At 43.9% G+C, this 22,860-nt stretch overlaps 1 protein-coding gene across 2 annotated transcripts in view; it reads left to right on the forward strand.

Annotated features, from left to right (window-relative positions):
• lrp1bb (low density lipoprotein receptor-related protein 1Bb) overlaps window positions 1-22,860 on the forward strand; it is a 262,406-nt gene that overhangs the window by 147,718 nt on the left and 91,828 nt on the right. For both annotated transcript variants that reach the window (XM_076875387.1, XM_076875388.1), the window contains 11 exons: window positions 57-257; window positions 1,769-2,014; window positions 4,479-4,676; window positions 5,512-5,716; window positions 8,961-9,125; window positions 9,381-9,625; window positions 13,651-13,782; window positions 13,919-14,146; window positions 14,896-15,070; window positions 15,351-15,445; window positions 21,275-21,424. In XM_076875387.1, the coding sequence (XP_076731502.1) occupies window positions 57-257; window positions 1,769-2,014; window positions 4,479-4,676; window positions 5,512-5,716; window positions 8,961-9,125; window positions 9,381-9,625; window positions 13,651-13,782; window positions 13,919-14,146; window positions 14,896-15,070; window positions 15,351-15,445; window positions 21,275-21,424 (2,040 nt within the window). The remainder of the gene's footprint in view (window positions 1-56; window positions 258-1,768; window positions 2,015-4,478; window positions 4,677-5,511; window positions 5,717-8,960; window positions 9,126-9,380; window positions 9,626-13,650; window positions 13,783-13,918; window positions 14,147-14,895; window positions 15,071-15,350; window positions 15,446-21,274; window positions 21,425-22,860) is intronic.

Below are 22,860 nucleotides of genomic sequence, written 5' to 3' on the forward strand. Positions count from 1 at the left end.
CATCAAACGTTCACCTGCTTGAAAGATTTGTGCTAATGTTTGCTCGGCTCCTGCAGGCAAGTGCATCACAAAGAGCTGGGTGTGCGACGGGGACATCGACTGTGAGGACCGCTCGGACGAAGAGTCGTGTGAGTCGGCTGCGTGCAAGCCGCCCAAGTACCCGTGTGCCAACGACTCCTCGGTCTGCCTCACGCCCGATAAGATCTGCAACGGCAAAGTGGACTGTGCGGATCGCTCCGACGAAGGACCCATCTGTGGTAATGATGTCTTATGTCTAAAGTATGTGGACACACGAGTCGTGTGTGATTACTGAGGATCTAATCCCACAACACTGGATCAACCAGTGAATATAATGTTCTACACATGGCTCCGCCTACATCCAGAGCAAAGCTCACCCACGCGCTTCTTCTATTTTATCGCGTTTTACCGTCCGCTGTCACACTTTTTGTAAAAATTCCGGCTTTTCTCGTTTTCCTTTCTGGCGCTGAGGTTTCCAAACGCAGCCTTTTGTTGTGGACAGCTAATGCGGACAGCTCATCAAACGCTCAGTCAGAAAAAGGTTGGAAAAGTTTCCGGAGTAGTTGAGTCATACCAGTGTCAACAGATTCTGACAAGTTACACAGCGGATAATTAGACATATGACAAAACTTGTCAACGGCGAGATCCAAGCTGACTGTAACGGCTGTTCTTCCTCAGGAACATTTACACCCACCTTTCAAGCCCACGAGAGAATGTTTCACATAAGAATCATTGTAAGTGGGAAGACTAAAGAGAAAGTGTCATAAATAATGACTTCCATCCACGGAAACTTTGAACGATGCACTTTGTGCATGGATGGATTAATGAAAACTTGATGTGTAGCAGCAGTTTAGAACCAAAGAAAGTCGATGCAAAGACAAGCAAGCCTTTGTTTAAGGCAAATCTGCATTTACAGGGTTTCACATCATCACACGTATGATATGCAAGTATGTTGTGATGTTGGGAATGCCAAAAATCTCCCACTGGAGCTCTTCGGTGTCCCGTCAGCATGTAACTGTTGTCTGTTGAGACCAAAGGGACAGAATATGAAGTCTGCAAGTGTTTGTCCAACAGCCTTCAGATGAGACAGATTATCTCATGTGAGCAGCTCTTCCCATCTAATCTCTTAAAAGTGAGCAGCGTAAACGCGGAGGCTCATTTTCGAGAGCGTCACTAGCCGAGCCTGGTGGGGGCCTCACAGGACCCTCGAGTGTTTTTGTAGCTAAAAGAGCTTCTGGCTCCTCATTGAAAATTAGGCTGTGTTCAGATGGGACCTCAGGGGTCTGAGTTGCACCAGCTCAGCAGGATTCACACCCACCATTCAGCCACTGTGACTGTTTTGTTCATTTCTCCTTATGTTGCTAAGTCCAGGTCTCGTTCACAGCTTCATTTTCACTCCATGTTTCATCTCGAGCTGCTAATTAACGAGAACTTTACGACAGGATGAGGAGCACAAAGTTAAGACTTGTTTTTTATGTAATTTCTGGAAAAAATGAGTTTTTTCCTGCTTTGCTTTAAATGCAAATAGACGCCACTCTTCTCCTCATGAATCTGCACCACCTGCTGTTTATGTGCCTGCTCATTACACACCACCTTTATGCTTGACTTATGATGTCTGCAGCAGCTCACAGTTTAAAAGACCACGTCTTTTTTCCTATGCGCAAATATTAAACCTTTAGGATTCCTGTCAGACAGACACAGATTCATCTCTGTGTACTTTCTAAGATTTCGGGACCTTTCTTCACCCCAGATTTGTGCCTTGTAGCCAGAGGGGGCTGCAGTCACCAGTGCACTGTGGCACCGGGCAAAGGAGTTGTGTGTTCGTGTCCCCCCGGGCTTCACCTGGACTCCAGCAACAAGACGTGTGAGGTGGTGGACTACTGCAGCCGTCACCTGAAGTGCAGCCAAGTGTGTGAGCAGTACAAGACCACAGTGAAGTGTTCCTGTTATCCAGGATGGATGCTCGACTCGGACGGCGACAGCTGTCACAGCACAGGTAACAGACCCGAGCCTTCTAATGTTTGTTTCAGTGATGCTGCAGGCTGCCTCCAGCGTGCAGCACTGCCGGTCTGTGGCTGCAGTAATAATACATTTGTCCTTGGCCGTGATGCACCTGCACCGCGTTTGATTTTGAGTTGTAATCTCAGCTTCTGTGCGAGCGAGTAATTGAAAAATGTGAGTTTTAATTATAGAGAAACGTATAATCGATTGATTCTGCGGACGGTAGCGGCTGAAACACGAGCGCGTGATGGGAAGGTCCTCGTGTTAGCGTCTGTGAGTGGTAAAAAAGTGAGGAGGTAGTCTGAAGAACAGTAATAGACGGTGATTTAGAGTATCTATCTATTCAAATCCAATCAAATGTGAAGAGGCTCGGCTCCATGAGAGCTGTCTGTTTCCATCTCCTGTGATGCTGAGTGAGCCAGCTCTGCTAGCTGACTCACCTCAGGCCCAAACACACACGTTTAACCGGCCTGGCATCGCATAATAAAGTCAAACTTTCTCCTGATGTGATTGCTGTGACTCACTAATCCACTTGATTAGACTGCTTTGAAGCCGCTGCAACACAATAGTTGCACACATGCTGTTGGACCGTCGCGTTCAGATTTATGGACCTGGCTTTGATTACTCGCTTCTCTCTTTGGCGCCGAGATTGATGGCAGTTGCAGCTCTAATCTTACATTAACGCAGAAAAATACACAATTTTCTCTGGGAGCTGATCTGAATTGTACAGCTTCATCATAAATCACGTTTTGCATGCAAACACAAGCATTGCACCTGAATCCTGAGAAGCGTTGCTGCTGGATGCTTTGTAAAGTCCGGAGCTCACGTCTTTTCTTCCTTTTCATATCGCAGTAATAAATGGGGGGAAAAAGCTGCGAGTACGCGTCGTCTCTGCAGAAGCATTGTAGCTCGTTCGGTCGCAGCACTGAGATGTGACATTGAGGCAAGGACACAGTTTTAATTACATCTGTGTTCCCTAAAGTGTGACTGAGTAAAGCGTGCTGTGAAGAAAAGACTTGCAAAAGTTTTGAAATACTAAGTGCAGTTTGTGTACAAGTGTCCATGTGTCGCTTGGAACAAGCGTTAGCTGTGCGCCTCTCAGGAGACGAGCTGCACTGGAGGCAGAAATAGCGTGCGGAGCCTCGGTGGGCGAGGCCGAGTTTGGGATTGGGAGCGCTGTTTGCCAGCGTTACGACTTGTCGCTAGATTTAGACACTTCTCAGAGACCCTACAGCATTTATTCCTCAAAGGACACGACTTACAAATGTATCTGCTTTTTTCAGAAACGGGAAAATGCCGCGCGTTGGTTCCCAAAGTGTTTGGCAACACGTCGGTTTGGCTGCATCCGATGCATATAAATGCACGCCACATTATGGCTGAGCCAATGAGAAATGTTTAAAAGCGTGTCATCTGCACAGCGCACTGAGCCGAGTGGAAGCCGAGTAAAGGGAATATATTGAAGCAAATTAAGCTTAATTGTTTTAATTACTATGCAAATTTTAGCAGTTGTCATTAATAGCACGAACAGCGGCTCTGTGCTGTGTGACTTATTAAAATGTCTTCTAGGGAACAAAAGAGCCTTCGATCGCTGATCGTAGCGCCTACGTATCTGCATGTGCTGCAGCATGCAGCCCTGAGAGCCCAGGAGCTCAGGCTGCCATTAAGCCCAACGCTACTATGGCATCATCTAAAGCTAGCTGCTAGCAGTTAGCACAAGGGTTGACATTCACTTTAATGGAAAAGGGAAGCAGATGTGTGATTTTAGGTAAAGCAGGGAAGGACGGTGACTTCACTAAACAAGGCAGCAGCCATGCAGACTCACGACTCTAATATTTGCTAAACAAGATCATTTAATTCCTCGGTGTGGACGACATGTTTTAATAACAGGAGCTGGCACTGTGTGGGTACTGCGGGACAACAACGACCACCTTATCCATCCATCTGTCTGCTTATGTGCGCGTCAGTGTCTCCACTTTGTTGCAGGACTTCTTTATAAAAATAGTAAAGCTGTTCTTGAGATTGAATTTGCTTGCTGCTCAGTGTGCACACACCGACAGGCCTCAGCTGGATGAATAGGAGAGGTGTCAGATTACAGCAGAGAGGAAAAAGGAGCAGAATAGGTCAGCGGCGATGTGCACGTATGTGCACGTATGCATCCGGTTTGCAGAGTCATCATTTTGGTTTGACTTTACAAAAAGACAAAAACCTGCAAGTCTTACCAAATATTTATATTTCACGTGATTCATGAGGGTCGTGGTTTATTTTAGTTTTCATGGTAGCATTATTTTTTTTTCTTGTCTGTTTTTTAAATATATTTAGTAACAATAGTCAGAAATGAGTCTTTGTTAATACCTTACGGTGAAAATCCTGATGAAGACGGGCGCAGTGTTGAGTCTCATTCTTCTCATGGTGCGTTGATAACTTACACATACTTATTTCGACTGTCTCGCCTTCACCAGATCCCTTTGAGGCTTTCGTTATTTTCTCGATCCGGCACGAGATACGACGAATAGACCTTCACAAACGAGACTACAGCCTGCTGGTGCCAGGACTGAGGAACACCATCGCGTTAGACTTCCACTTCAACCACAGCCTCCTTTACTGGACAGACGTGGTGGAAGATAAGATCTACAGGGGGAAGCTCTCAGAGTCTGGAGGTATGCTCTCACACTGTCAGTAAGACCTTCGCTCATTTTTCCTCTCAGGCAGCGACGACGATGTTGTTCTGTTTTATTCTGCTGCTGTCACACAGACTCATTTCTGCTGCACGGGGCTGATATTGGCTCCTTACAGTTTATCTCAGGTTGAGCAAACTTAAAAATACTGCACAAGTCTAAAGCTTTTGTAGTACAAAGTCTCATAAAATGATGAATCAGAATTTCTCATTCGCTCTTTATTTTTGTGGGTGGCAGTGCATTCACTGAGTTCCCCAGCCTTTATTTGCCTCTGTGGAGCAGTGATATCACCTCTGTGGCTGTTCCACCCTCTGTGAAACACCCACAAAAGTCCATCCATCTGAGAATCGCTGATGGATTTTCATATATTTCTAATCCATTTGCCTTTTTTTGTAATAAACAGCTTCCCTCCAGATTATTCAGTTTCTTTGTTTGCTTCATGAATGTTTTCCTGCACTAACCACTGCTTCCTGCTGACTGTCGGTTATGTCAGTGCTGTATGAGCTACTTCCACACATGATGGGTGCAAACTGTTGGCAGCATCAGGTCTAAGCGTCGTCTGAAGTCCTCTGAAGTACTGAGGACATGCAGTTTGGTGTGGGGAACGTGCAGCACTCGAGCAGAGCACGCAGCTGTCAGCGCCCAGGGTTAGGGTCTGTTCTCACAGGCACTCAATCACACATCGCGCTGACTTAACGAGCTAGCAGGGCTCTGTTAAATCCAGACATTTGCCTTCTGGCACGCTTAGAGAAGTTCAGGGCTGAATGAATGTGAAAGAACGTGAAGTCATGCGGTCTTGCTGCCAATGCTGTTTCAGGGGTAACGGGAATCGAGGTGGTCGTGCAGCACGGCCTGGCCACTCCGGAGGGTCTGGCTGTGGACTGGATCACTGGGAAGCTGTACTGGATCGACAGCAATCTGGACCAGATCGAGGTGGCCAAGCTTAACGGAGACATGCGCACTACGCTCATAGCCGGAGGGATGGAGCATCCGCGGGCCATCGCTCTCGACCCGGGACAGGGGTACGTTGGGCACCAGCTCCCTCATTTACAGACTCGGTAGCTGTTTTTCCATCAGGCACCAAAATTATGAGAAAAGAAAAACACGCACATCCTCCGTCTGCTCTTCACGTCTGCATCGGCCTTGATGTATGAACATGTCTGTCATGTTGGGTTCATTAAAGCAGCAGTTATAAAATCCAGTCAGTAGTGCTTTGCTCTTTATTCCAGTAATAAGAGCTGCTGTACCTCCTGCTTTATATGCTTTACTTCTCTCTTGATCTTCGAGAATGTTTTTCTCTGAAACACTTTAACCACCGTTTTTAAAAACAAAAGCTTTGTCCTTATTTGAATCATTCGCCTCTGGGCCCAGTTTTCAAATCGTGCTGTTGTTTATCCTGCTGAGATGCACAGAGAGGGTCTTTGCAGAATGATCTGTGGCTTTGAAGTGAATGACTTTTCTGTGCCCTGCAGTCAGCAAGCATGTCTGCAACAGCAGCGTAACAGGTCCAGCTCATTATTAGCCACTGATACGACACATCTGGAGACTTCGTATGTTGTTGGTGCCTGAAGAGAAAGAGAACAGTGGGAGCTCGTCATGTTTAGCTTGAAATGCACGAGGCATTGCTTAAAGGCTGCAGGCTTATAGGTACCTCACGTGTGTTTTTGTTGTAATAATGCTTTTTGGATTAGAGTGATTTAAATCTCCTTTATAAGAAACATATTCCAGCACGTGGGAACAGGAAGAGTCAAACTTCAGGACATCTGGATATATGTGCATATATTTATCTCAGCTAGTGAAACAATGATGCTATTACGTGCATAATAGTTTTCTTACATCTTCTCAGAAGTCCTCTTCAGTTAGTGTGAAGTAGGTGGAGGTTATGTTTCTATACGTGGAGATTGTCCACATGCTGTCTTTGTTACACAAAGTAAATGAATAAAAGACGGATAAACTGGTAAATGTCTGAAAGTAATTACAATCATGCTTTTGATCATTTTAACACACATGTAGGTGAGGATTGCTGCTTACGTTTGTCTGCTTTAAGTCAGGTGAATGTTTTCTGTCAGGACGTCGATGCATAACAAAGGCTTGGATCTGAATATCGGAGTTTCTCATCCTCACCTTTCTCGTCATTTAGCCAAACGACTCAGTCTTTGTCTCCTCTGACCAGAAAACCTTTGTCCAGACAGCAGCGTGGTGTGGATTTCAGAGCGGGCACCTCCTCAGTCCATGGCGATGTAAAACTGGTTCCAGTGTGGTCGGTCACACTGGTGTTGCAGCTGTTTCCAGTTCATGGCAGCTTGAGCGTTGGTTTGTTCCTGAACATCCCAGGATGACAGTTTAGGTCTTCTTTCAGAAACTGATGACACATCTTTATATCTACATGCTTTTGTTTGAATTGATGAAACCTGTCCCAGCATGTGGGAACATGTCATCGTCCTGAGACCTTTACTGAGGAAGTATTGGTGAGTCCAGTGAGCGCTGTCTTTATTCTGCCACAGAGACATCGTCAGTTGTAGTCGGTTATTTCAGTAATTAAACCAAGTGAGTGTACGTATGTGAGCCTGTCTGTATACTTTTGACCTGTGTAGTTTAGAGACGATCCAAAAAGGACCGGGCGTCCACATGTGGGGACGTCACATTTTGGGTTGTCTAGACCACAAGACTAAATTTTGCTCTTTCCAATGAGCCATGTTGTTCAAAGGGGCAAAGTTGTTGTTTCTCATTTAGTTTTTGTACTAAATGCTGCTGTGTTCAGACTCCAAATAAAGAGTTTTGCACATCGTTAGTCAGATGTGACTTTATGGTGTTCTATCGAACTCTACAAAGCCAAATAGCAAAGAGAAATTAAAGATGCATGCTACGAAAGTGCTCGGGTCTCAGGAGGTTAAAGTCATTCAAAGCTGTACAATCATCCCACCCGGAAACCAGCCAAAGGAGTCATTAGGAGGCTGAATCACCAGGACGTTTATGACATGGCGTTCAAGGCCAGCGTAAGAAAACCTCTTTGTTCTGTTCTGGTCTGGAGCAAAATGTCCCGTCAGAAATATGACCGGCTGCTCCTGTTTGATCCAGTGCAGTGTGGTTCGCTCCTGTTGACACAGGCAGTGTACTGTGAGCTCAAATTTAGCAGTAAAAGACGCAACATGCCAATTTTCTGTCCTCACAAGGACGCCTAAACATGTACACACCCACAATCTGAATTTACCCTCAGTGCTTTGCATCAGTGCTTAATAATAATAAATATAATAGAGCTCTACCCATTAAGACGACACTGCTTGACATTAAAAAAATACCCGAGACATGTTAAAAATAAACGAGTTACTTTTTTCCAAGAGCAAAAGTAAGAAATCGGTTATGTGCGTAACCACCGCGATCCTGGAAGTCGAGTTAATTTTACACTGTCTGTCTACAGCATCCATCATCAGCAAATGAAGCATGAATCGGTTTGCCTCTGCCGCTGGTGTGCTGCTCGGATTTCACTGAGAACTAACCACGAGTTGTATATTTTGGCCGGTGCATTTAAGATTAGAGCAAAGCCAGACTTTGCAAAAATCAATTTAACACTCTTAAGAAATGAGTAATCTGCTCATGCACTCCCCCTATAGCGGGAGGATGACTACAGTACATTTCATGGTTGTGCAGAGTAGGATTAATGGCTGCTTTTGGTGCCTAAAGGCGCATTTCCATTACAGGGCAATAATTCTAATCTAATTACTCAAATCCACTCAAAGTAGTGGGTCATTGATCAGGGACGCCTTATCAAGTGAATAAGGCTATCGATCTGCTCGAGGATATTTCTTCCTAACACAGTGTCGTTGTCGTCGGTGTGTGATTTAAGCTCGAGGACCCGGTTTCCCGTCCGTTCTGGATGACTTTGTGGACCGGCGTTAGCGTTGATGTTTGCTGCGTTGGAGTAGGACTCGGGGTAGTGTCCTGGCCGCATCAATAATGGTGTTCATTTTCAGGCCTCATTGAGCTGTGAAAAGTCATAATAAAACAGATGGCCTCCCATTTCCAGGCCTGTCACAGATGTTGAGGGTTGCGCCGGATCGCTGGTGCTGCTCTTGGACAATCATCATTGCCACTGTCTGTGTTAACACACGCAGTTACAGCATCATTTTATTGCGAGCAATTACCCCATTTTTCAGCTTCTGGCTTTGACAAACAGCAGTAAATGATGGCTTGTAAAGCCTAACAGGCAGTTTTGTGGATGTATGTTTTTTTCTTGGTCTGTTGTATAAACATTTTTCCTTTTCCAAGGATCCTCTTCTGGACCGACTGGGATGCTACTTTCCCCCGAATCGAGGCTGCATCAATGAGCGGAGGAGGCAGACACATTGTGTTTAAGGACATGGAGATTGGAGCCTGGCCTAACGGACTAACACTGGACCATTTGGAAAAGAGAATTGTTTGGACCGATGCACGGTTAGTCTTCATTTTCTTTGTAGGACTTCTGAGGCATGTGTGGCATTAAATTCTCCCAGCAGGCATGAAATAATGGAGAAAATGTAATATCTGGTACAATGGCCACCTCTTGGTTTAAGTGGGTCTTGAACAATTTAGTAGGTCCATCAGTGGACTGGAGGGTTTCACTGTGATCTCCCTGTGTCCACTCGTCCTCTTCGATGCGTTTGAAGAGTCGTTTAAAGCACTGATACGCTGTCGGCCTCTCTTGAACAGCTCCGACGCCATTTTCTCTGCCCTCTACGATGGTACGGGCGTCATCGAGATCCTCAGGGGCCACGAATACCTGTCCCACCCCTTCGCCGTGTCTCTCTTCGGGGGCAGTGTTTACTGGACGGACTGGAGGACAAACACTTTAGCGAGAGCCAATAAGTGGACCGGGCAAAATGTGACGGTCATCCAGAAGACGAGTGCTCAGCCTTTTGACTTGCAGATCTTCCACCCCAGCAGGCAACCGCAAGGTGAGCTCGTTATTTCTGGCTTTGCTGTTAGAAACGGGAAAAGCTTCGATGGCTGGATGTGTACAACGTGTTTAAGGAGTTTGAAATAATGAATCAGAGCATTCAGTTATAACACCAATAAAAAATTGAATTTGGGTTTAATCCTGTCGTACTAGAGGAACTACTGTGGATTCAGTCTCATGTAGCAAAAGGAAGAAAAATGAAGCATATTGCAATTAATTTCAGCTTCTGCCTTTGCCTTAATTTGGCCTGTCAGTCAATGAGCATGTGTCTGAATGAAAAGGTAGTCATGCAGAGAATTAGCTAGCTTGAGTTAATGGTACCTTTTAATGTTTTTTTTTCACCATCCATATTATTGTAATTAGCTTATATTCCCTTTTTTTCTTGTACAAAATGTGAATAATGGAAGCTGCTGAGTGAGAAGCACATCTGCCAGTGAATAACTGTGGCATGTCCAATAAGCAAATCAATTAAAGTGTGAATGGGGTGTTGTGATTGCAGAAAATATTCAAAATACTTCTGAAACTTCATTAATATTCACTCCAGATCTGTATTCGCATCGCCGTGGAACAGGTAATCGATTCAGCGAGACGCTAAGAAGCCAAGTTCCTGACCACAAAAGAAGCAGAGTTGATGAGCTATCTGACAGGAGGCCTACACGTGTTTTATTTGATATGCAGATCGGGCTGTGAGATACAGTGCCAGGCTTGAAATTAATAGCACTGACTGCATTTTCAATCAACTGTTTTTTTTCTTTGCCCAAAACGTGTGCTTTGACATTGAATTTTGATTTATTTGTAAAACAGATGCATCAGAATTAAACCTGGATTTTGACAGTTTGGTCACATGTGCCAACAACCTGATCGATGTCTCCATCAAGTATCAGCCCTGTCCTCCTTCCTCATGTGTGATGCAGATGTTTTATCTGTCATCACCAAGACCTGTCGGTAAATCTGCATGCACGCGCTGAACGAGCCGAGGCTTTATGGACCTGAGACACCAGGACCGAGCAGAAGGTTACTTTAGCTTATCGCCTCTTTAAGACTGTATATTAGAGAGTAAGAACACAACAGGGTGATGACAGTGAGTTCTACTGATGCCGTTGAACTGTTGGAGAAGCTCGACTTGGGAATCATCTGAGCCTGCAGAGGCGCTACCGTGACTCTAACACTATCACTGCAACTTTCAACATGTCAGTATGCATTTTATCCAGGCCTGTCGGCGTTAATCGCGTTAAAATGACGTTACCGCCAAAACTGCAGTAACGCGGCTAACGCGGCTAGTCCCTTTGCGTGGGGCTGGGCGGAGCCAACACGTTAGCGGGGGCAGCTTGTTAACGCTGACAGCCCTAATTTTTGTTACCGCAAAATGTGGTTGTCAAGGAGACGGCGTGATTAACATGTCCAAATTAGTAAATAAACGTTGCATATACTTAACAAACTGAACTGTGTGTGTTAGAGAGTAGACCACGTGTTTACTGCAGGTATTACAGTCGCGGGTCCTCTGTGACATCATGAGCTGTTACAGTCACATCCACAGCCTGTGACATTCATGCATCTGAGTTAGTCAGACCGTACCCAGCGTTATGCTTCTCTGCATGCAGCGTACGGCTGTGTGCAGATCTGCTTTACAGGGTTTGGAGTGTTTAAGAAAAGCGATGGTTTTCCAAAACTTTGCAGTCGGTGTTATTTTCTCGATTTCTCACCTTGGTCACGCTAAGTGTGTCCTGTGCTTGTTGGGTTTCTGTTTTAATGTTGCTAACGTCATCTCAGTTCATACACTCAACAACACTACCTGATAGACTGAACAACACCCATCCATCCATCCATCCATCCATCCATCCATCCATCCATCCATCGATACAATATTGTATCAATGTTGATACAATATCAATATTGATATTGTATCAACATTGTATCAACATTGTATCAATATTGTATCAATAGTGATACAATATTGTAGTTCTGTGCTGTATCATTTCTCTCCCTCACGCCTGCTATCAGGCAGCCTCTTCACTGAATTCAGCAGGTTAGTTAAAAATGGCATCAAGTTGTCTTTAACAACAGACATGTCCTAATACAGGGACCTCAGTGTCAGTGGACGTTCTGTCCTCGCAGTCACGGTAGATGAGTGTGAGCCAGGTCTTTCACCCAAAGAAGAGAGACAGCGCGTCGAATCCTTTCTGGAAAAAGCTCAAGTGGGGATGAGCTCACTATTAGTCACTTTAGCCAGAACCTGTGTCTCAGGATGTGATGCTTCACTGACCCCTGAACATCTGGATCGGAAAAGAAATGAAGGTGGGAGAAATGAGCACAACACCCAGCTTCCCTCTGAAGCTTCCAGCAGGGGCCGAAGGGGGGCCCAGGAGAGCATCGGGGCAATTCTAATGAATGACAGCAACAGGAAGCTTATTTTCATTTGGCCGTTATAAAGAGGCAGTAACATAAAAATCTATACTTTCAACAGTTTAACCAACACATGCTGATGTGTTCCTGTAACATCATGGTGCACTTACATTAAGCTCAGTGATTAGACTGCATAGACATTAATGTCTCCACTGAGTTTCTGTTTTCAGCAGTTGGGTCAGTTTTTCACTATAATCTATTTAGTGGCGTGAAACGTACAGCTGATGATAGCTCTACCTTAATTTTCTTCTGTTCCTTTAGTGACTGATGGACACAAACATATAAGTTCTGCATTCAGAGGCTTTAACAGAAAATGAATGTGTTTGTTTTCTTCTTGTTTTTGAGAGGTAACAGTTTCCGCTGCTTCTGAAAGTTTCAAATAAAGCAACACTTTGGCTGCGATGTTGCTGCCCGTCGCTCCTCCACACGGCGATTCAGCCAAGTGCAGCACCGTTAGCGTGTTTCCTTGTTAGCATACTGAGGCGGCCGGGTGTTGTTTCCAGAATGCAAAGACAGAGATGCTTCTTTTCAGTCTAAATGAGCCGCATTTGTAATGCAACGAGGTTCTCCAGTGTGCTGCTGAAGGAGCTTGGGAAATAAGCTTTGAATGAGCTTGTTTGACATGAATCATCCAGAGTGGATAGAGAAATGCTTTTTTCTGATGCATGAAATATGACTGCAGCATGATGAGAAATTATTGAACTGTGGGTGATTTTCTTTAGTCTGACTGAGGTGATTTAGTGTGAAGAGAGTACAGTAAGAAATGGTGCAAACTCAGTCCTTTGTATTGCGCCTACAAGGGCACCGCTCAGTTTAGTGGGCGATTGTGGCTCAAGAGTTGGGAGTTCGCCTTGTAATCGGAAGGTTGCCGGTTCGAGCCCCGGCTTGGACAGTCTCGGTCGTTGTGTCCTTGGGCAAGACACTTCACCCGTTGCCTACTGGTGGTGGTCAGAGGGCCCGGTGGCGCCAGTGTCCGGCAGCCTCGCCTCTGTCAGTGCGCCCCAGGGTGGCTGTGGCTACAATGTAGCTGCCATCACCAGTGTGTGAACGTGTGTGTGAATGGGTGGATGACTGGATATGTAAAGCGCTTTGGGGTCCTTAGGGACTAGTAAAGCGCTATATAAATACAGGCCATTTTACCATTTTAGTTTGTGGTAGCAGAAGCACAAGTGATACTGTCACCTTTGATGCGAGAGGCAGAATATGAAAGACGATTTTATTTGTATAATTTCATGTATTTGTAAACCTCCAAACTCATCAAGATACGTCAGGATCAGCTGCAAAGCCAACGTTTTCTCCGTGTTTAAGAACAGACGTCCTAACATATTTGACTTTTTCAGCGTTTCTCTCGTGAGTGTGACCTTTGTTCAGAACTTGTGTCGGAGCTTTCATTTATTCTCTTCAGAAGTGCCCCACTTTCATGCTTTCTCATTTATTTTCTGCTTTAATGCCACACGAGTGCAAAATGATGCTTTCGTTTCCTTACGTGCAGTCAGACGGACCTGTAAATGTCACCGAGGCTTTTTAGTCGAGTTCGCATCCAGTTATTATCCCGTCTGATCTCTTAACTCCTCATTTTACTTTGTGTTGTGTTTTCCTCCCTTCCCTCGCTCCCGTCAGTTCCTAACCCGTGTGAAAAGAACGATGGACGTGGTCCCTGTTCACATCTGTGTCTCATCAATTACAACCGCACAGCCTCCTGTACCTGTCCACACCTCATGAAGCTTTCCACCAACAAACAGTCCTGCTTTGGTGAGTGGGAACACCTTTTATATTTCCTCTTTCTTTAGATTACACCAACGTCCATATCGGTCATTATTATAACTCCTGTCTGTGAAAACAGAAGGTGCACTATGCCAAGTGATCGGTTGCTTAATTATCTCACCAGCGCTGAAAAGGTTCCTCCTGTATGTGCGGCGGTCCGAAATCCGTGGCGTGGACATCGACGACCCTTACATGAACGTCATGACGGCTCTGACGGTGCCAGATATCGATGACGTCACCGTGGTGGACTACGATTCCCAGGAGGAGAGGATCTACTGGGCCGACATCAAAACTCAAACGATCAAACGAGCGTTCATCAACGGCACCCAGCTCGAGACTGTCATCTCCTTAGGTGAGTCGATTCCAGACGTTAGTAAATGAAAAGATACCCTGAAGGTTTTTGTTTTGTTTACACAGCTCAATACATTTATCAGACAAGCTGTCCTAAAAACAAGGAAACACAAATATTTGAGAAATCTGTCAAAAACATGTTTATAAGGACAACGACGAGCTGACTTCAGTTTTCAGAGTCAAGATTCCCTTTAAATATTTTTCTGTTCAGGAATGCAAGTAAATAACTTAAATTTGGTTTCTTAATCAAAAATAATAAGTTTGAATAATGTTTATAAAACAGTAGAGCTCAAAATTCCTGGATATCGACAAAAATCTTCAGCTAAAGAGCTCATCAGTGGAGCGACAGTTACAGAAAACACGTATATACCAGTACACATGGGTGGGTATTACTATTCTCTTATTACATTATTATGCACATGTTTGTATATTCTTATGATCAATATATTAAATATGACATAAGGATAATTGTATGGAGATTGCAGGTGTACCAGCACAGTTGGGTGTGGATTCGTACACCATGTTCTTTTCTGAGCTAACGTGCACGTCTTTAGACTTTAGAGGTGTTCGTTATATTAAAGTTTGGTAACTGAGATTAATTATTATCACAGTGATTATGTGTTGCTGTTTCCATCTGTTCTGCATTATATAAGCATGTGTGTATGTTGTTATGTTGCTTCTTATGTATCTTGTTTTCATGTATTTCATTGAAGCACGAGCCTGACAGCTTTTTCACGCCCTTCCTGACAGATATAGTCAACTGCCGCGGTCTGGCTTTAGACTGGCTTTCCAAGAACTTATACTGGCTGAGCTCTGAAAATGACGAGTCCCAAATCAATGTGGCTCGCTTTGATGGGTCCCTAAAGACGTCCATCATCCACGGCATTGATAAGCCAAGGTGCCTTGTAGTGCACCCTGCCAAGGGGTAAGTAGATTAGAGCAGCCTGTGCACTTTATGAGTACTTCACCTTCAGTGTGTGAGGAAGCCTCACCTGGAAAAACAAGGGATCACAGCCTGTTGTATAGAAACTGTTCTACATGCTTCGGGTGTTTTCACAAGGCTGTCAGAGCAAATGTTTTGGCCCACATTCAAGTTACAGTTTAGAAAACAACAGTCATTGATTGCGCTGTATAACTTTGATGTTATACTTTGATATTTTGCCTTTTTGAATTACTGCATATTCGTTTCACATCTTCTCATGCAGGAAAATGTACTGGACAGACGGCAACACCATTAACATGGCCAGCATGGATGGGAGCAACAGCAAGGTGCTCCACCAGAATCAGAGGGACCCTGTAGGTCAGTCAGAGAGCTTTGGATGGCATGCTGTCAAGCTGTACCTGATCTTTGATTCAATTCAATTCACCTTTATTTGTATAGCTCCAAATGACAACAGCGGTTCGCTCAAGATGCTGCATGTTGTAAAGATCCTGCAATAATACAAGAAAACAGGGAAACAATCAAACGACCCCGTGTGAGACAGCGGGGAGGAAAAACTCCCTTTTAACAGGAAGAAACCTCTGACAGAACCAGGCTCAGGGAGGGGCGGGGCCATCTGCTGTGATTGGTTGAAGTGAGGGGATGAAGACGTGCTGTGGAAGAGAGCCAGAGATTAATAATGAAATGCAGAGTGTGCATAAACACATAGTGAGTGAAGCAGAAACAGTCTGTGGTCTAAAGATATTTAACCAGATTATTAACCGAAGTGATTTATAGCAGATGTGCTTAGTCTAATATATTTAATCGTGGCTCAAATGTCTGAAAAATGTCTGATATCCTACTTCAAACATTATAGATCCACCAAGAAAATAACATCTGAGTGTGTCTGCAGTTTAATTCAAATAGACGTCCTGGAGTTTACGTCATTCCAGATGTGTTCAAAGTGATTTGTACTATGTCAAAGGCACAATGATCTCACTATAATACATCTGCACTCACTTATCCTGTGTTTGCATGTGCTGACTTTTACTGACAGATTTAGATGTAATAGTTGTACCTGTTGGCAACTCGTCGAGTTATCTGATTGGGCAAAATCATCAAATATTACCAAAAGCAGTTTTGGGTGAAGGTCTTAAAGTGTAAAGTAAAATAGGCGGCACGGTGGTTAGCACTGTTGCCGCACAGCAAGAAGGTCCTGAGTTCGATTTCTGTGTGGAGTTTGCATGTTCTCCCCATGTTTGCGTGGGTTCCCTCCGGGTACTCCGGCCTCCTCCCACCATCTAAAGACATGCAGTTTGTGGGGACAGGTGAATTGGATAGTCCTTGCCCACAGGTGTGAATGTGCGAGTGAATGTGAGTGCAAATGGTTGTCTGTCCCTGTGTGTTGGCCCTGTGACCCCGCCTCTCGCCCTGTGACATCTGGGATAGGCTCCAGCGACCCTGAAAAGGACAAGCGGAAGGTCTTAAAGTGTCTGATAAAAATCAGCTCATGTTTATTCAACCGAAGCAAACATGTATACATCAACACATTCAACATGTAAATCAATCGGTTTTATGCTGTTGAGGGTAGTTCAGTGATATCTGCTGAGACAGCAGTTATTTGGCAGGTCTCTGTTCTGGTTCATTGGTCGGGCACCACTGTCACCTTTGAACATCTGTACAGCAGTTCACCTTTCTGGCTCCAGTCATCATGTTGTTGCCGCTGTCGGATTCCTTCTCGAGTGTAGATATGGAGATACTGTTGTTTATGTCGTTTTTAGTGATGTGTGAGGGAGAGGCAAAGAATATTTGTCCTGGACAAATAGAGTTGTGTTGTACAGTGCAGCGGGTTTTCCTGCAGATAAAACTCAAATGTGAAGAGAATAAGCTTATTGCCATTAATTCAAATATGATTTCATTACATTCATTAGATTCCCTTTAAATGACTGTGAGATGTGAAACATGCCCGACATCCAAGAAACCTTCAAATATCCTGTAACCAAAGACATTTAGGGCGGAGGCGTGGCACCAAACTCGAGAGTGTGGGAAATAATCTTGTGAAAAGACTGTTGTTGCTTAAAAACATGATTTTTTAAATAAGAATTAGTGAGATTTTTGCTGAATAAAAGAGAAGCAGGGTGAAGTATACCACTGTTACTGTAAATGTAGGCAGTGTTTCAAAAAGATCTTCTCTAAATGTAACAAATTTACACGATGTAGCAATAATGATAATAATACAGTAAAAAGGAACAATTCAGATACTTGAAAGTAAAACTTAGAAAACTAAAAAGATTAAATTTTATTCAAAGACTAATAATTATATTACCAACACTTTTTAAGAGTTTAAGATGTTTTTTTCAGTAATTAGCAGGATTTCTAGAACTCTTCAGCCTGATGTTGTGGAGCCGCTGGCTCATGCACAGCTGCTGTCCTCGGCTATAACTGCTTCCTTTTCTTTAGTTGATCAGTAGAAAAATGTACCTGTCGGTTTTTCAGAAGGAACATGACATCATCCAAAGGTGCACACGTGGACTTTTGGCAGCGCCGACCTTGTCGCTCTGCTGTGATGTATTTTTACACAACACAGGTTTTCAGAAATGACACCAGTATCATTAACTGGATGGTTAGTTAGTGCTTCCTGCGTAATGTTCATGAGATTCATATTTCTGTTATTACTCGCTGTGACTGCGTTGTGTTTGTCTGCCTGCATGCGTGTGCAACATCACGGCACAAACATCCACCGTGCTGTGAGCTGCCACAAACACAGTTTAGCATTATTTGGAGGGAACATGTGTTCTGTATCTTTATATCTGCCTGCATGTTTTGTTAATCAGGATGGTGAGCTTGTTGTAGCTGAATGAACTAGTTTTGAAGAAGTGCTGAGGGGGGGGGGGTCCGGGATTCACTGTCACTGTGAATGTATTTCTAGGTCCACATGTGAAGTATGTTTAGCTGATGTATGAATTAGAGATGGACCGATCCGATATTACGTAGCAGTATCGGTCCGATATTGACCTAAATTACTGGATTGGATATCGGAGAGAAATAAAAAAATGTAATCCGATCCATTAAATATAAAAAAAGCACCTCACAAAACTTGCGACACGGCGTAACTCGGCTCATAACCTCAGCATGTCGGAGCAGTGTGGTCACGTGATAGAGTGGCTGTGTGTTTTTGAAGCCTGCTACCAAACCAGCATTTCATCTCTGAGGAAGTGATCCCAGAGAGAAGTAAAGCAAGTGTGTAAGTTCATCTCTGAATGTTTGTAAAGCATTCCAGTGTTAAGCTTAACAACCAATACCTGGAGCGACTGCCTCTTCTTGCTGCTACTTCAATCTGAAACTGCTTAATGATCAGCTGATCGGCTTTTCTGTCGCGAGTCCGTCTCTCTTCTTTGTTTTTGGCCCACTTTGCACCAGAAAGAGGAAACCAGCGGCTGAACAACAGCAGCACGTTTAAGCTTGATCAGCTGTTGTTAGAATGTATTTAATATTACTTTCTACACCAGGATCCTTTTCTACAGCTGACGGCTGTAACTGTGCAGGGGCGGATCTAGCAAAGTTTAGCCAGGGGGGCCGATAGGGCATGAACAGGGAAAAGGGGGCACAAAGACATACTTTTCTTTCTTATTCTCATTTAAAATGTCGAGCTTTTAATAAATAATTATCTGAATCTGACACCCAAAGTCCATTACTGCATATAGTAACTGTTAAGTCTAATATACCCTAGTAAGCTATAGTACTTTTTCCTTTGGGAAGGTAGCATCTGTGCAGTCTGCAGTTCTGTTGAAGGAAGATGTTGAATCTATTTAATTATTTTTAAAAAAATAATTTATTTCTGTGCATTTTTTTTCCACACTGCATCAAATTAAATGGTGAATGGCCTGTATTTGTATAGCGCTTTACTCAGTCCCTAAGGACCCCAAAGCGCTTTACACTACATCCACCCATTCACACACACATTCACACTCTGGTGATGGCAGCTACATTGTAGCCACAGCCGCCCTGGGGCGCACTGACGGAGGCGAGGCTGCCGGACACTGGCGCCATCGGGCCCTCTGACCACCACCAGTAGGCAAACATGGGGTTAGTATCTTGCCCAAGGACATTTGGCATGCAGCTAGGAGGCAGCCTGGGATCGAACCACCGACCTTCTGATTAGTGGCTGACCTGCTCTGCCACCTGTAGCTCAGGTGGCAGAGCAGTTGATTACAAAGTTGATTACGTCGATTAAGCATCATGAGGTGGGGGGTGTGGTTCCCTATTTTTTTTTTTTTTTTTGCTGGGAGTTTGCAGCCCTATTAGTCAGGTTGCTAAATATTTCTGCTAAGTACTCTTTAAAACACCAGAATAGGGAGGATGGAGCAGGTTTAAGTTTATTAGATTGATCAGTTTTGCTGAACTATGAAATATTTTGGGTGGAGTGTGTTTTTTACATACAGGTATAACAGAATAGCTTTAGTGTTGTTGTTTATTTAAACTTGAGTATGAACTTATACAAAATGCAGCAAGATATTAAAAAAACAGTTTTATTGATTAAAAAACATATCGGTATCGGCACATATCCAAATTTATGATATCGGTATCGGACATAAAAAAGTGGTATCGTGCCATCTCTAGTATGAATATGTAATGTTTCCTGTGCTGGCGTCAGGTGATGCTGACTCATCCCTGACAATAAGCTTTAGCTCGATTTAGCAAAAACAATCGTCTGTTCTTCATCTCGACTCGCTTTTGTTACACAGCTCAAGGTCAAACACCCAATTTGTCACACACAGCAGCGTCGTCTTCACAGGGTTTTTCATGCTCCTGGGCCTGTCAGCAATACAGATAGGATGCTGCACAATATTTCACTGGCTTCATTTATGATTATGGGGCAGACCTGGGGACAAGAGTAAATTAATGATGCATTGTGACTGTGAATCTGCCAGACATAAATCCAACACATGGTGGGAGACATTGAGTTGTCCAGAGGTACACAACTGAAATTGCTTTTAGCTCCCACCATTAACAGTGATATTCCCGCCATTACATCAGGCAGGAAATGGATTCAAAAGCAGTCTGCTTCCTGTTTGTTCATTTTTCAAGCCAGCTGGAGTCCTGTTAAACAAATCCCCCACAAACAAGCAGCAGTAAACACGTGAGCATTTCTATTAGCACGCACTCAAACAGCAGGAAAAGCATTTACGCAGCATCACAGAGGTACGTTTCAAAACTGCATCACCTTAACCTCCGTGTAGTGCACTTGTTCTCAGAAATACCCAGTGAGAGGACTCGATACACGGTATTATTTTTGATATCGGGGGGGAAATAACCAAATAAGAAACTGTTAAATTAATTAATAACGATATTAATGATACAAACGGACAGAACTTATAATATTTGATGTGTAGCTCCAAGATTAACATTATCATTTTGCTATTAGGTAGCTGCTACCTGATAATCTAGCAGGTACCTGATAGCAGTGACGTGGCTAACGTTAACGTGGATCCCAGTACAAAAAGTAACTGTCTGGATTTAAACTGCTAAAAATAACCTATAATATGTGAAACACGTCTTAAGTGTCGGTCATGAATGATATCAAGTCATCTTGAGCCACAAAAACATTCCTGTCACAAGATCGAAGCTGCAGTCGGTGATTTTTATCTTTTATTTATCCAGTTAAAAAATCTGGTTGACATTAAAATTGTCTTTTTTAAGCTTTCTGGCCAACAGGGCAGCAGAAAGCACGACAAACATAACAAAAGTCCTGCAAACATATTCCAAGTGTCCAGACTGGTTATAATGTAGCTACAGTAACACAAGTTTTTACATTTTATACACATCGCATTTGTAAATCCTGTTCAACAAGGTCTGTTTATCAATATAAGTAAAGACATTACACATGGAAACAATCCGTTTTTGGCGCAACACCGGCCAAGTTAATATTTATAAGTGTTTAATACTCAGTGTGTTTGAAACACAGACTTTACTGACCTCACAAACGTTTTCATAAAGTCGGTTCTGAGTTCAGCTGCTCGTGAGAGGAGCTGTGTGAAGATGGATTAATGTCCAAGTGTCCTTTTTTTACTGTAATACCTCAAATGACAACATAATTTTAATCTACACCCATCATTATTTTACATATTCAAATGTTACATTTTGTATTTTTGTCCCTAATGATGCTTTCTTTGCTGACTCGATATCCTCTCCTGACTCGCTGTGTCTCAGGCCTCTCGATAGACTACGCTGCCAACAAGCTGTACTGGATAAGCTCGACCAACGGGACCATCAACAGGTGCAATCTGGATGGCAGTGGGCTGGAGGTGCTCGAGACTGTAAAGAGGGAGTTAGCCAAAGGCACAGCTCTGGCCGTGATGGGTGAGTGGAGCTTGTCACAAGTGCATCAGATTGGTGCCGAGGATTACTCAGAGTGTGAAAGGATTACACGTTTAACCAGTTAAGTGGCTTTAAAATGAAGCTGTTTAGAGAGTGCATGCAAACAGCTGTGCCTCACTCTATGTGAAGAATTAGGAGCATTAGATAATTAAAACACAACAGAGCAATGATTGATGATTGATTTTCTCACCCTTTCCATAATGAGAAGGGTGGAGGATGTTCATTACGGAGTGATTCTTGGTATCAGCGCTCAATCCAGCGTGTCACACCATCTATCAGCGAGTAGGTTCGTTCTGAACGCCTGAAATCTGCGTCAGCATGTTGTAGATGAAAACCTGCCTGCAGAAAACATCTGTACGAATATACCGGATGCTTCTATGATGCTGGCAGCTACGAGGGGACGAGTTGGAAGTAGAACCAGTTTGCACGTACAGCGTGAGTGGGTTCCTGTCCAGTTCATTAGCTGATACAGATAAAGAACATTATTAGTTTCCACAACCCAGAAAATGTTGCTAACGTTATGCCCCTAATACCTATATAAACAAGTAAACACCTTGACGTAAGTGAATGCTTTTATAGGCGATGCCATGTGCGCGCCACACTCTCGACCAATCGGGAGCTACGGACACGTGTAATCTTGGATAACCTTGAGTTTTATCCAAAGAGACTGAAATGGTTTTTGTGAAACAATTTGTGTAAATGGGATTAGACCCACCCATCCATCCTTTTCAGGGTCGGGGGGCGGAGCCTATCCCAGGTGTTATAGGGCGAGAGGCAGGGTACACCCTGGGCAGCTCGCCAGTCTGTCGCAGGGCCAACACACAGAGACAGACAACCATTCGCACTCACATGTAAACCTGTGGGCATGTTAGAATCAGCAGTTAACCTGACCTGTCTAACTGCGTGTTTTTGGACTGTGGGAGGAAGTTGGAGGACCCGGGGAGAACCCACGCAAACACGGGGAGAACATGTAAAATCAGAAAGACGGCCTGATGGTGGAGTTGAACTGAATTGAAATTCTGACTGCGAGGCAACAGTGCTAACCACCGTGGGATACTTACGGGCATAGCGCACTGAGCACGCCCCATCTCGTCTGATCGTGGAAGCAGGACTGAGCTCGGGATTAGACCCATGGTTATATATCTATTTAAACAGTCGTGATGCCACGAACTGTACAGCAATCTACTGTGGTGGAGTGATAAATAACACCGCTAAAGATCTCGGTGGCTGTGATGTGCAGCAAAGCTAATGGACATGACTCAGTGATCTTTGGATCTGTATCAAAAAGGATTTTTTATCAAACTGACTGGAAAAGAAAACAAGCGCCAGCAGAGACAACAAGTTTTAAAAATAATAGCTGCACGATGATCGTCGCGGTCATTGTTGCGTTGTTGCACGTTGTCGCAGTGTCTGTGCTG

Source organism: Maylandia zebra, linkage group LG16 (assembly GCF_041146795.1).
Source record: "Maylandia zebra isolate NMK-2024a linkage group LG16, Mzebra_GT3a, whole genome shotgun sequence".
Taxonomy (NCBI): Eukaryota; Metazoa; Chordata; class Actinopteri; order Cichliformes; family Cichlidae; genus Maylandia; species Maylandia zebra.